A 15,555-nucleotide genomic window follows, 5' to 3' on the forward strand; every position below is an offset into this window, starting at 1 on the left:
TTTAATAATAATAGGAAATACACAGTTAAATTTGTAGAGCACTTGCAGAATCAATAAATCATATGTTATTTGAATGTTCACTCGCAGTTCTGATATGGGAACCCTCACGAATCCCATCGAATCTAGACATCTTTTCCACTCAATAACTTTTTGCAAACATGGATTATTTATTTTGGAGAGTTTCTCCAGAATTAGAAGATCATCAATTTGCATGGATTTTATTGTATATATGGAAAAAAAGAAATAACAAAATATTTATTATTTTGGATACTGATTCTCGATATACTCTCAAAATGACAGAAACGGAGTCATTACTTTGGCTGAGGCAAAAATTTCACCTACATAAGAGACCGATGAAACTCGATTCCTAGTAGAAGCAATAGTACCGTCTATCCCAAATAGATGGTGTTTTACGGATGGATCATGAAAAAATCATGAAATCTATTCAGGACAGGGACAATATAGCATTCTAAAAGGATTTGATGGTTTAATGGGAGCGAGGAATATAAGAGCGAGTCAATCGCCGTTTCATTCAGAGATGGATGTTCTCATTTGGGGAATGCATGTAGAATTTAAGATACTTTACTGTTACATTTACAACGAATTGTTATCAGTTGGTGAAGATGATTTCGGAATCAAAAGAATGATCAGCCTTTGCAAGTTATTTGGAAGACATAAAGATCTTGGAGAAAAGTTTCAACATCTCAGAGCTCATTCATATAACACAAACACATAATTCAAAGACGAAAAGTCTCGTACACAGTGTAAGGAACCAACCGTTGTTTGTTTTTCATTTGATGTGGAGCTACCAGTTTGGTCTCCAGAGCCTATATGACAAAAAAATTATTTAAGTTTTTATCAAAAACATTTATTTAAACTATCTAAATAAAACAAAAGTCGGTAATCTGGCACATAAAGAAAAGAAACTACAGCAAAACGATTATAAAGATTTTTCATATCAACTAAAATGAGATGAGTTATCTGGATGAAAATGAGAGTTTTGTTTGTTTAGGCATTAAAAGTACAACTCTTTTAGATGGATCATCCGAATAACTTTTGAAAATTTAGACTTAATTTTAAAGTCCATTCAACTAAACCAATTTGGATCATTTGAATAGAGATGATTTATTCAAAATGGTATAATATCTATTATACCCCTAATGTAATTTACAAATTACAAACATAAACATAAACATAATATCATTTTTGTCACACACTAAAACTGGCAAAACTACAAAAACACGATTTTTCGCGAAAACCTAAAAATTATTTTTTTCGCCAATAACAAAAGATCTTGTTTTTTCGCCAAAACCGAAAAATTTCGTTTTCTTGCAAAAATCGCAAAAACGTATTTCCCGCCAAAACCGCAAAAAAACGTGTTATCTCGCCAAAATCGAAAATTTGTATTTTCCCGCCAAAACCAAAACTCTCGTTTTCTCGCCATAACCGAAAAATCTTGTTTTCCGCCAAAATCGAAAAACGTGTTTTCTCACTAAAACCGAAAAATCTTGTTTTCCCGCCCAAACCGCAAAGAAAACTTGTTAATTTTGAAATAATACTAATGTAAATATATTAAACTAAATAATTAAATGTAGTATAGTTCAAATTAATATCAAACATATGATTAAATAAATACAAGGGTATTTTTGTAATTTCTTTACTAAACTCATTTGAATGAAAATTAAAATTAAAATGAAGAAACAAACATAAGATCCATTTAGATGATTCATCTAGATGAGCTATGTGGATGGACAAACAAACAATCACAAAAATTTGAATGAATCATCTAAATATATCATACAAATGAATCATTTGGATGGAAATGACAAATGATAAACAAACAGCCCCCAAAAGTACACACTAATTATAGATTTTCATTATTATGGCTTGGATAGAATTTTGGATCTAAAAAGTTTTGTCCATTTTCTTACGAAAAATTATAATTATTCGACAATAATGACATTATTTTTAATTGTAAAATAATAATTATTTTCATAAATATTTTTAATTTATGATAAAAACAATAAAATAACTATTCTAAATAATATATAAATGTTTATATATTATTTATATAATTTTATAAGGTGATGATTGTTTGGATGGTTTTTAAATTTTAGTTTTTGGCTTTTAGAGTTTAGTTTTTGGATTTTTGGTTTTTGATTTTGCAGTAGATTTTAGTTTTTTTTTTTTTTTTTAAACACAGATGGGATTTTGGGTTTTACTGTTTTAACTTTCATTTAAAAAAAAAATATTTATTTAATTCTTTGGTTTTTAATTTTATTGTAGTTTTAGTTTTTATAAAAACTTGAGTGATAAATTTTCAGTTTTTAATTATTTTTAATATATATTATTAACTATTTTTGGTTGAAGTTGAAATAAAAATTAATTACAAATATATAAACTTTATTAAAAATAAAATTATATTTCTACATTTTTTTAATTTTTGATTTAGATTTTGTTTTCTAAAATTTATTACTGGCTTATTTTAGTTTTTCTTTTATTTAACAATAAAATAAATTATAAAAAAAATTAAACAACCGTAAAATTACTTAAATCAAATTTTAGATTTTAAATAAACAACACCAATAGATTATTAACAAAACCTGCATACTTTATATAAAGTAAATTTAAAGAATTAACTTAATTTTAATGAAAATTTCAAAATAATGTTCTTAATATAAATTATTTTGGTATTATATATGTTAAAAAAATTGTCTTACTAAAACTTATTTGTTTAAAGTAGTTAGCATTTTTATTTATATAGACTGTGTTAATGCATAATAATTGATTTCTTTACAAAACTTGATTGTCTAATAATTGATTTTTTCCAAAAACAAAAACCAAAACTACTTCAAAATCGATAAACAATCAACTTCTAAATTTCTAATACTTAAATACTACTATATCATAAATAATAGTTACTAATCTTTGAACTAAATGTTAATATTTTGAATGAAAATACTTTTGAAAGTTTGCATTTAATATGTGATATTTTAAGTAGCTTTTTTCTAGATTTATTTTATTTATTTTTTGGAAGATCTGCATCTCTAGAGAAGGTTTTCTAGTCATGGTACACGTATATATGTGTATATTGCCGTATACGTGTCGTGTGTAGAACCTCATAACTTATCGGTTCGAGAGTCAAATATTAAATGTTTGGTATGAGTGATGTTCATCGGCACAAAAATGAATGGACATGATGCTTATCGACACAAAAATGAATGGACATGTGCAATGTGCTCCTTAAAAATTTATCCGATTATTTAAATAATACGAAAACAAAATTATTCGAATAGGAGGATATTTCATGTGACATTATTATGTTCACCCGTTTCGGCCGACGAAATTAACATCCTCTTCTTCGGTATGTTTTGTATTACGTTTCAAAATACTTTACAAAAATATAAAAGGAGAAAAAGACTAGGATAGCACCAAACCAAGTTTTGTTCCCAAAATAGCATTCAAAGCTCAAAGTCACAAAAATATGTTTCATTAAAGAGGTAAATATACACTTATACCATTTGGGTTAATTAATCCAAACATTAGGGTTTAGAGTTAAGAGGTGGGGCTTTGGAATTAGGATTTAAAATTTTATAAAAATAAATACTAAAATAAAAAATAAAAATTTTAAAAACAGTTTCAAAAAGTATTTTTAAATTATAAAAAGAAAATTTGAAGAAAAAAAATAAATAAAAAATTTCGAAAAAAGTAAAAATAAAAATTTTGAATCTGAAAACATATAATCTGAAACTATAAAAAAAAATTCTTTTTTTCTTTTTTTCATTTTTTATTTATTTATTTTTATTTATTTTTGTTTATTCATTTAATTTTAAATCAAGGGTATTAGAGATATTTTACTCTTTAATGAATGTAATTTTTGTGACTTTCTTCTTCTACTGCTATTTTTGAGACATAAACTTCAAAATGTGCTATTATTGACAATTGCCCCAATTATATTACAAAAGAACTTATTTTTTTCTAAAATTGTTCTTGGAACAAAAAGTTTTCCTGAATTTTCTGTTTCTCTATAAAAATTTATTTTATATTTGTGTTGAGAAAGAGTATAATTATCATTTTTCTCTTTAATAAAATATATTTAGATCATTTGTCTTTTCAGTACTATACTTTGGAACAAAAACTTGTTATGGAGCTATTTGAGACAATTTCTCTAAAACATTTTATGTTTCCATATATATAGTGTTTTCATATTAATTATTAATTTATTAAATAAATTTATAACCAATCAAATTTATATTTTATTTTTAATAAAATATAATTTGAATAATTTTAGATAAAAACTAAGTTTTAATATGTATTTGAAATACTATATTATCCTTAATAGAAGAAGTACTATATATTTTTTCATTGTCTTTAATAATGCTTTCTTCGTTTCATAATATTTTTTTTAAATACAGGAATTTTAAATTTTACTTTTAAAAATTATATTATTGAATAATATAAATTCAAAGTATCAATCATTGATAGATAAGTAAAGTGTTATTAATCAACTAATTTTCAATAAAGTTAAATTTGTTTTGAAAATAATAATAAATATAATATTTTGAAAGATTAAATATTTTTTAAAGTATATTATATTATAGAACACTGATGGCATTGAAAACACTAAAGCATAATTAATTTAACAAAAATAAAAATAAAAAAGTTTGTGTTTTGCATCTACTGCCGATTGTCGAATGCTTACTCATGGAATATTATTCAAATTTTATCTTAAATTTGATTAGCTTTAAATGATAACTATTTTTACAAATACCTTAAATTTATTATAAAAATATTTAATCTTCTTAAAATTATTTATAAATGTTTAAGAATTATTTGTAACAGTTTATAAACTCAACCCTACGTCCTAAATACTAAATCCTAAACAATAATTACTAAACCCTAAATTTAAACGTAGGATACTTTTAATTGAGTGTATTATAAAAAGCGGGTTTCAAATTAATGTATTTCAAATAATTTTTATACACTTTTCGTTTTCGAATGATTTTTAAAAAAATATTTTTTTTTAATATTTTTTTTTCTATGCGATTGAATTCTTTGTTGCAGTATATTTTAATACTAAAGCATAATCTAAACTTGAGAAATATGAGCGGTGGAATATTTAATGGAATACAAATAAAAAAGTTAAAATAAAAACAAGTATATGAATATCTAATATATAGTATCAAACAGAGGAGCAATTGTTAAGCATTTATAATTCTATTCAAAATAGTGTAGCATAAACTGTTAAGTAATTATAACACAGTGTTTTATTGTGGTTAAAAAAAAAACATAGTGTTTTATAAAAATTCAATTAAAATATATTCATTTGGTTTTCTATAAGGATCTCACTGCAGTAACTAACTCCATACGGTTAATAAAATTAAATCTATACTATTAAAAGAGGATCATTATAAAAGAAAATCTACGTTGGACTTATCTATAACAATTTATTATATTTTTAGTCTTATAATTAATTACTTTAACTATGCGCAATTAATAACTAACTATGCATATTTATCTTTTTATGTTACCATACAAAATTAAAACCCCTAATATGGTGGGATCACAATCATTGTGATGAAGAAGTCAAAAGAATATGTAGCAACTTCTTAAACTATACTAGAATACTATATTAAACAAGATCGATCATATTTATCCCATAAACTATGATTACCACATCTAATGACACTTAAATATACTAACAACTACAAAAATATAAGTTAAATAAGAATACCTATACTATTAAGACAGAAACATTCATATTTTTTTCTCTTTTAAAGAAAATAACTATTTTCCAAAATTTTCTTAAATTTACAAACAAAATTTAATTCTCATTGATGAAAATTTTGTATTTTGGTTTTTGGGATAAAGACTGCATACCCATTAATTTAATTCTTTGGATTCATGATCTATTAAAAATTCTCATTCTATCAATCTTAATTTTAATTTTATTAATAAGTGTAAATCCATTGTATGCTTCTAAAAAATATATATATACATTTAAATTGTAATAGTTTTGATCATTACAAAATCTATAAATTAAACTGCATAACATAAATACAATCAATTTATTTATATGACAAATAAAATAGTTTATTTAGTTTTATATACTATTATAAAGTATGGATGAAATAATTAATAAGTATTAAAAATAATTATGGTTTTAACGGGTCAATCAGTATCGGTCCACGGGTAAATGACGGATTTTTTGGTTTTATTAAATTTTTAATTAATAAGTTTTCATTAAATACGAAGTTTTTGGAAACATATGAATGTAAAAATATGATAGAATGTTAAATGAAAAACATAAGCCAGTCTGGATTATATACGGCCACCATGTTTACCAGTTCGATCACAAGTTTGGATCGAATATAAAAACATTGTTAATATCTTAATTCGTTTATAGATCACATATGTACTCCACTAAAAAGAATTCAATAATTTGGAAAATAGAATGCTTTCTTTTCACCAATTAAATGTACATGTACTACCAGCCATCATCATTAATATTTCTAAATATACAATTTGTACTTTAAATATTCAGGTATCCATTTAATTTTTGGTTCTTTTTTCAGTTTGGTACAATTCGATTAGAGATTCCGAATAAATGTATCTAAACTTATACTCTTATATAGAAATTCATCAAAAATATATACTTAATGTCGAAAAATATTTGTGTTTTCCAAGCGCGGATCAAAATCTAGTAATCTATTAAAATTCATAAGTATACGTATATGGGAGTGAATGTATTTGTGTTCTTGCTAAAAGAAAATTGATAGCATACTAACGAGAATGGGAAGGAAAGCGAAGTGTTTGAAGGAATAATAAAACGAATGTCCAGTGGACAAATATGCCTTGTTGTGTTGGCTAATATTAGCCAACTTTTGGGCCTCCCTTATTTCTTGTCATTGGTCCACTAATGTTTTCTTTGCTTTATTTACATGTTTTTGTTGGACAACAACAACATGAACAGTGAACACCCACTTTTCCAAACTAGGAAAATAACTAAAATCAACTGGGATACCATAAAACATCTTTAGAAATTTTATAGATATCACTTTTGAATAATTGTCCATATATATATATATATTAAAATATTTACACTATACTTAAGATCTTTGATAATTCTTCTTAGTTGATTTGTAATTATTTACTTTGAATAATTAAAATAATTAAGTTTAATTCTGTAAATCACTAAACCAACAAATTTCTACAATTGATTCATTCTACTTTCTTTTCGTTTATGTTCTCTATCTAAATTTTCACAATGAATTGTCAGATTCTTGTTATGTGTTAGGTTTTCTCTTTTTTTTTTTTTAATCCTTCTTAAAGAGAGTCAATCTTTACTCTCCGTATTGTGAAACCGATAGATTAGCTTTTTAGTAAAGTATCTATGCGGAAAATAAGCAGTGTTGTTGGTTTTGATCTCGGCTGACTTTAATGGAGATTTAGCTAAACCGGCATCTTCTCTATATTGAAGATGGTCCGACAAATCTCTTGATTGGTCATTTGAGCTCTTCCTGAGTTATCATTTGATGCAGTTGTGGTAGTGCAAATCAAAGATGACACAATATTGTGGTAGAAAAGCTTTAATCAACGATGGTTTGAGGAACGAAGCTTGCTGGTGGCAGAGATACAATTACAGATTTGCATGTTAAATTTTAAATACATGTTGTATTTTCATTCTAAGTCGACACATGTTTAACATACACTTAAATTGTATGGCTTTATAAAACTCGGAAGTTGACAAAAAAGATTCATCCTACTTTATAGTTATTTTTTTTAATTTACAACATCTGAATCATTCTATTTAATTTTTATAATCAGTGCCGTGTGAATAATATTTGAGGTCTAAAGCAATTTTTAAATAAGATTGTTTATAATTATATTTAAATAATTTTAAATACAATCATATCAACCAAATATGTATATCAAATAATAATATAATAAGTTTACATAAATATATACATTTTACCTATAAATTAGAGATACAATTAAATTATAAGAAAAAGTAAATTTAAATCACTAAACTAAGAATCATTTTTGGTGTATATGGAGCTCTAAAAGATATAAACTATGACAACTTTTCTGGATTTTCAATTTAAAACCAATTGGTGGTAAATGTAGTAAACCAAATCCCTTATATATTATTCAAGTTCCATACATATTTCCAATGTGAAATATTCTCTTTAACACCCTCCTTCGAGATAATGGTACGTGTAACTATTAATCTCGCATAATTCATTATACTCTTTCCGAGACAATGCTTTATTTTTTAGCTATTTCGAAGAAATTGAGTCTTTCTTGGATCATCAATTCATGGGATGATCGAACCATTTTTGGGCCGAATTAATAGGTCAGGATGTTGACCGCTCTGATATCGTCACAAGTTTTATGGGTTTCCAACTTAAAATTAATTAGGGATAAATAAAGTGACTCAAATCTTTTATATATTATTATGTCCTTTACTTATTTTCATCGTGGGATCCTCTCCAACAAACTAGATGTTTGAGTCGAATGACTTTTCTAATGCACTATAGCCACGGCCTGACCACAATAGCAATAGTGACGTCCCATGTAAAATCTGACAGAAGCACAAACGAACGATCACGTATATATCATATAAATTTGTCATATACAGTATTTATACTATGCAGCTAGTACGCTAGGAGGACCGGTGACGCGTGGGGAGAGACATATTGTGACTTCTTGAAAACTACATTGCTGACATTCCTCAATTTCATATTGAAATTTTGTGACCGACGATGACATTTTTATATGGATAGACATTAATCGAAACCATATATGGGCATATATTTTTTCTCAAATAGATAAAAAAAAAGTTTGATGATCATATAAAAAACATGGATATACAATATAATCTCAATTTCCAGCAACTTGTGAGACTAGCTAGCCTTTTCACCAATCTTATCATGCAAATATTTTCACTTCCTGATGATGGAGTGCATATATCGCGTCCAGTCGAATATCCTGTCAAGAAAGAATGGATTTGGAAACACTATAAGAAAACTTGAAAAAAATAAGGTCATCATTTAAAAAAATAAAAAGGTGATCATTTATACAAAAAATTCTTAGGCTTTTAACATTTTTACCAAAAAGAAAAAAAATATTCTTAGGCTCGTTGAATGTATACAAATGTGTCTTAAATGAGATGCAAATACTCTTATATATTCTAGAACATGATTTACTAGTGTTAGGTTTGTATATAATTTTGTATGTATATTTTTTTTTCTCTCAACAACCATGTATATGTACATGCCTCACTCAAATAAATCAAATATTTAACATAATATTTTGATCGATATGAGTACTGAAATGGTTAGTTTAATTTGACCAGTGCTATTTTTTTCAGTTTACTTCATGTCTACATATATGAATATATTAGTTAAATGGATAATTACATAGTTTACAAAAAAAATGGATAATTACTCGAATACTAAAGTTTAAATTTTAATTTCTGATTCGCACGAGGTGATGGGCCATCTCTGTGCATGTCAGTTAGGCGGGTAAATACTCCAATAAGCAATGATTAATATTGGAGTCTTAATATAAAGTGAAATAGAATGTAAATGTTAATATAATTATGTGGTTCTTGGTATTTTAGAAAACTATTATGATAAATTGATCTATATTAAAACGGCACAAGGGGTGTTGGGAAAATTAATTAAGGAATGATTGATTAGGAGAAGGAAGTAGGGACAAAATAGAACAGCTCTTATGTGGGGTTAATTAAACAGTGATTTTGTTTGTTTTTTTCCTTAACCTAAATACCCCACGTACCATCTTTATAAGTCTGTCTATACATGCATTAATGCATATGCATTCTTGCGTACATAAGCCATGTAACACGTTATGTCTATATATTTGATTTTGTTTTTTGCATATATATATATATATATATATATATATATCCATGTTGGCATATGCAAAATAAACTAAACAGTAGAACTAAACTTCTCTTTTCTTTCATTATTTTGTTTTGAAAATAATTATTATGAAAATAACTATTACGAATGTTGAAACTTTGTATATCTTGTTCCAAGCTAAAAATTTAAAATTTCTTGTTGCTATTTAATGCTTTTGGTGACGTTATCGAAAGTATGGTCAAGTTGTAGACAATATAAAAATGAATTTGAAAATTTTGTTTAAATTTATGGTTTTCTAGGACTTAGGAACGCGGAAACAAATATGATTCGATCGAACCCACGAACTATCGATAGATTGCGTTCGATTGCAACAAATAATGCCATAGTCCATGAACTGTTTTATCCATGTTTTGCATCTAAGATTTTTTTTTTTTTTTGTCACGATGTTTTGCATCTAAGTAATCCCAACGTTAGCATCATAGAACATCTGAAAATCAATAATATCACTTCTCTCTCCCCAAGAAACATAAAAATACTAAATTTCAATACCCTCAATAGACCTACAAGGCTAGGTTGGTCTATGTAGCACAATACGATTTTTAATAGGCCTATACGTACTATTAGTGTATATACACTTTTTTGGATCAACAGTGGACCCGTTCACTATCCACCTTCCCTACGTATATTAATTTGTAAAAAGAACTAATATATTGGTTAATTTGTTTTGAACCAGGGAATCAATAAGTAGTAACAAACTGTACATTAATTAGATCTTTGATCTTTGATTTAGTACACACTGAGAGAGAAATAACTTGGATAGTTTTTTTTAGGTCGATGAGCATTGGACCCATCAAATTTGGTTTACAAAAGAAAAAGGACACATCTGCATGTCTCTAATTACTGTATGATGAGAGAAAAAAGGTATGGTGAGTGAGAGAGAACACATCTGTATGTCTTTCCCAAGGGGAAAAAGAAGAGTTATTTCCTTCTTGCCTTTTTGATTCCCTTTTTTTTTTATCAACCGGTTACTTTCATAAAAAAAATTAAATCAAAAGCTTCGGACCCAAATAAGAAACAAGACAGGATTTAGCTGATAGGTCCGATGGGCCATTGCGAACCCGTGGAGTGAAGATGAAGGAACACGAAAGGAAAAGGGAGGAAGGGGAGAACGCCAGCGAGTCGATGTTCGATAAAATTTTGTAGAGTTTCGTCGATCGTCTTCTCGTGGTGATTGCTCTGACGAGCCCGACAGATGTTGGTGAATTGGAGAGAGGAAGTCTGGATTAGTGCCTCTCTGATTGCTAGGGCTTCGGCCATGCAGGCGGAGGAGACGTTTGCTTGAGGCGTAGAAGCTCTGTGGAGTTCCTGGGAGTTCTGATCTGTGAAGATTCAGCTCAATCCCGCCGCTTTATGATATGTTCTCCATGTGGCGTCTGTGTTACAAAAGATGGTGTTGTCGCTGTAGGTGATCTTGGGTTGCGTGATCGGAGAAGAGGCTATTATCGGTCTGTTTGCTTGTGCATGTTTCCATTCTTTCTGGGAGAGAATGGCTTTTGAGCGCAGTTTTTTGTGGTGTGAGTGCTCTGCCTTCGAAGATCAGTTGATTTCTGGAGGTTTAGATGGTCCAGCAAAACCAAGAGAAAGCGTTACCCCGTGATACCATAAGGGGGAAGGTTCTGCCAGATACCAACGTTTTCGATCATCGGCTTGAATGATGATAAGTCATTTGTGAGAATGGTGTCTTTCCAAGGTCCACATTGCCAAACCTTTTTGATTCTCATCTTTTCATTGTTTTCCTCATTGTAAGCAAGCTGTAACCCTTTTATATTTTCTTTAAAATATTCAAATTCTTTCGTTTTCATATTGTAAAAATATTCAACAAAATAATATTATATTGGAATCGAATTCAGACGGGATCATGAATTTTAATAAATCATTTAGAAATTGGTGTTACTGATCTTTTGATTAAAAAAAATATTTTAAATTTCATATTATTAAAATAGTTTGAATATGTTACGTTATTTGAGGAGAAGTGTTAAAATTTTAAATATAAAGATCCAAAATTCGTGACTAGAAATGGAATTTCAGAGTGTTTTGATAAAACTCATAACAATTTTCCTAATTCACTCAAACTCATCTTAAAACCTACAAAAACATCTTTAAAAAAAAACTTATTACAAAAATCATATCACTCTGAACCTAACTAAACATACCTCTATCTTTTGGTTCTAATTTCACTTTAGGATTTTAAAACTTCTTATGATTATAAACATATGAATATGAACAATCTAACAACATAATATTTTGTTCTAGATCTTGATGATTATTTGGCTTCACTCGACGCAGTTACACCTCAATTAATATCCAGATTTTATCATCAACGTTTATCATCAGCACCTCGAAATAGTCATAGAGCAGAGTACAGTTGGTATACCATGGTCAAGTAAATTGCATTTCAGCAAATCTAGAGTGGAAGATGAAAACAAAAAAATGGAGTCGGACTATAGCTTTCGTTTAGTTTAATTAAATGGAGTTTAAGCAATTTTATCTACTCAATAACGAGGATTCGTTTCTCTATTCCTCTCTCTATCAGCCTTTCTATATAAAACGCGATAAAGAAGAAAACAAATACCATAAGTGGTATAGTCTATAGGCCGATTCATTTCACTATCTCTCCCTTTCTTTTCCTCTTCTCTTTATCAATTTGAATCTCCGACTCACGTAAAGAGTTGTGAGATCTCGACTTCTCAATTATGATGGCAAGAAGAAACTAAATAGAAACAACCAAAGTTTGAGCCAACAGTGTCTTGTCTTCTGTTGAATAACAGGAGAAAAAATGTCTTGTAATAATGGAATGTCTTTTTTCCCTTCAAATTTCATGATCCAAACCTCTTACGAAGACGATCATCCTCATCAAGCTCCATCTCTTGCACCTCTCCTTCCTTCTTGCTCTATACCTCAAGATCTACATGGTATATGCGTATATACACACACTTAGTCATGGTCTCCTCTCTATTCTAAAAACTCTGTTTTCTTGCTCTGCTTTTAGGGTTTGCTTCGTTTCTAGGTAAGAGATCTCCAATAGAAGTGGGGAACAATATGAACGGAGAAGAGGATTATTCAGATGATGGGTCTCACATGGGAGAGAAGAAGAGGAGACTGAACATGGAGCAAGTGAAGACGTTGGAGAAGACTTTCGAGCTTGGAAACAAACTTGAACCAGAGATGAAAATGCAGTTGGCTCGTGCCTTGGGTTTACAGCCAAGACAGATCGCGATTTGGTTTCAGAACAGAAGAGCTCGCTGGAAAACAAAGCAGCTCGAGAAAGATTATGATACGCTTAAACAGCAATTCGATGCCCTTAAAGCTGATAATGAGCTTCTTCAAACTCATAATCAGAAACTCCAAGCTGAGGTAATTAATCTCACAGCTTTACTTTTAAAAAATTGAAAATTTTAATTAAATACAGTTTGTTTTATTAAAAAGTATTGGAATATGTTATATTTCCTATTTGGATACAGACGGTTTATAGACTTGGAATTTTTGGTTAATAATCTCTTATATTGTGTTCACTAGGGTAATTTTTTTTTAAAAATTAAAAGGTAAAAATCAAGTTTATTTAAAAATAATATTTTGATAATAATTATTGGATCGGAAGTTGCATTCAAGTAGGGTTAGTAAACTCGATATGATTCATTCAAGTAGGGTTAGTAAACTCGACATGATTCATGACTTTTAAACATCATTATCTTCTTTTTTCCCCTCTTGTATGAAACTAGAGATCTGAAAATAATAGCTTTGTTATGCTTATCACATTATACAGCACTTTCTTTTTCTAAATTCGAATCTAATATGTTTCATAAATGTGTTTTAAAACTTCAGATAATGGGATTAAAAAACAAAGAACAAATAGAATCAATAAATTTGAACAAAGAGACAGAAGGATCTTGCAGTAACAGAAGCGATAACAGTTCCGATAATCTCAGACTTGATATCTCGACCGCGCTGCCATCAGTAGACAGCACAATAACCGGCGGCCACCCACCAGCACCGCAGACAGTCGGTCGACACTTCTTCCCACCGTCACCAGCAGTCGCAACGACCACCACAACGACGATGCAGTTCTTCCAAAACTCGTCGTCAGGACAAAGCATGGTTAAAGAAGAAAACAGTATCAGTAACATGTTGTGTGCAATGGATGACCACTCTGGTTTCTGGCCATGGCTTGATCAGCAACAGTACAATTGAAACTGAACGACCTGTTTTTCTTTTTCTTTTTTTTTTAAATAATATATATTTTTGTTTTTGTATTGAATTTTGTTCAAAAGAACCCATGCATGTTTCAAAAAAAATTGGAGTCTGTCATCAGCTCACTTTGAAATCTACAACCAAACACCATCGAGATTTTTGTGCTTTTTCAGCAATGGTATGTCAAATAATGGGTAAAAGTCATCTAATTATATACATATATATCATTATGGCAATAACATTTGTCTATGAGAATTTAGTATGGAGAAAATAATATAATATTTAAATCGTTTCGTCGTGGGTACTGGCACCATGTGGTCGTAGTCGTCATATTCAGAAGTGGGAAGAAATAAATGGAATAGACAATGAAAATGACGTTTTCCATGTAGCAAATTATCATTTTTGTTTAAACCCATGAAAGTTCTGGAGTTATTAACACTGCAGGGCAGTTTGTGAGTTTCTTTTACACATCAGGACAGTTATTGCTACTGGGACACTTTATGGTGTGAAAAGTCATGTTTTACCCTTATAAAAGGTAACTGGCTTTTTATCTGGTTTGGGTCGTAGCTTTTCAAAATTTTTATAGTTACCATTTCAAAATTCAAAAAACATGGTGGGGCCTAGAAAGAGATAAGACTAATTTTTCTACCGAAAAAGGTGAGTAATATTCTTTTCATTTCTTTTACCAAGGGAGATTTTGAAAAAGTGAAAAGGCGACGGAAACAAGATTTGCGACGGAGGAGATGTCGGTACGACGGAACAAGCGTGGGAAAGATAACGCCGAAGGTTAGTTTACTCCGCGATTTGCTTGTATTTTTTTTTATTACTGGGATTATGGTATTAACCCAAGGGGGGTTGTGGCTGCGTAACTTTTTGCAACGCAGCGGCGGGGGAGGTTGAGGATGTTCGGGAAAAGTTTTCGGAAAGATTGTTTGCTACCGACCGATTCTCAAGCGAGAGGGTGAATATGTATTCCACCGTAGATAGACTATTATGGGTTAGGGATGTGCTAGATGGAACCCCGGAGATGTCGACGTTGTTGGAATCTTGTTGGGATCTTGTTTTAGAGGTCTATTTCTGTGTACTAATATGTGGTGTATATGAGTAAATGATGTGTACGATAAACGTATACAAAATGTCTAATGTACCCCATTTAATCATGTACAACATATTTTAATATTTACATTATACGTACACATCAACATGTACACTAAATGTACACGAAGCCATCTCATATTTTATGCACATGGACGCGTGAACGTTATGTACACTGTCATCTCAGCATTCAGGCTAGTCGCCCTAACCCAGTCATGTGCACCACAACATGTACACTCTTATATCATGTACAACGTATAAAATGTTTACATGATATAAGGGTGTAAGTGTTGTGGTGTACATGCATGGGTTATGGTGACCAGCA

At 29.2% G+C, this 15,555-nt stretch overlaps 1 protein-coding gene across 1 annotated transcript; it reads left to right on the plus strand.

Annotated features, from left to right (window-relative positions):
* The first annotated feature begins 12,512 nt into the window (after window positions 1-12,512).
* On the plus strand, window positions 12,513-14,293 carry LOC106432533 (homeobox-leucine zipper protein ATHB-13). Its single transcript, XM_013873382.3, has 3 exons — window positions 12,513-12,859; window positions 12,937-13,301; window positions 13,770-14,293. Exons 1-3 carry the CDS (start codon window positions 12,724-12,726, stop codon window positions 14,133-14,135), a joined length of 867 nt encoding a protein of 288 aa, XP_013728836.2. The 5' UTR covers window positions 12,513-12,723; the 3' UTR covers window positions 14,136-14,293.
* The last annotated feature ends 1,262 nt before the right edge of the window (window positions 14,294-15,555 follow it).

This window comes from Brassica napus, chromosome A7, assembly GCF_020379485.1.
Source record: "Brassica napus cultivar Da-Ae chromosome A7, Da-Ae, whole genome shotgun sequence".
NCBI classification, from domain to species: domain Eukaryota; kingdom Viridiplantae; phylum Streptophyta; class Magnoliopsida; order Brassicales; family Brassicaceae; genus Brassica; species Brassica napus.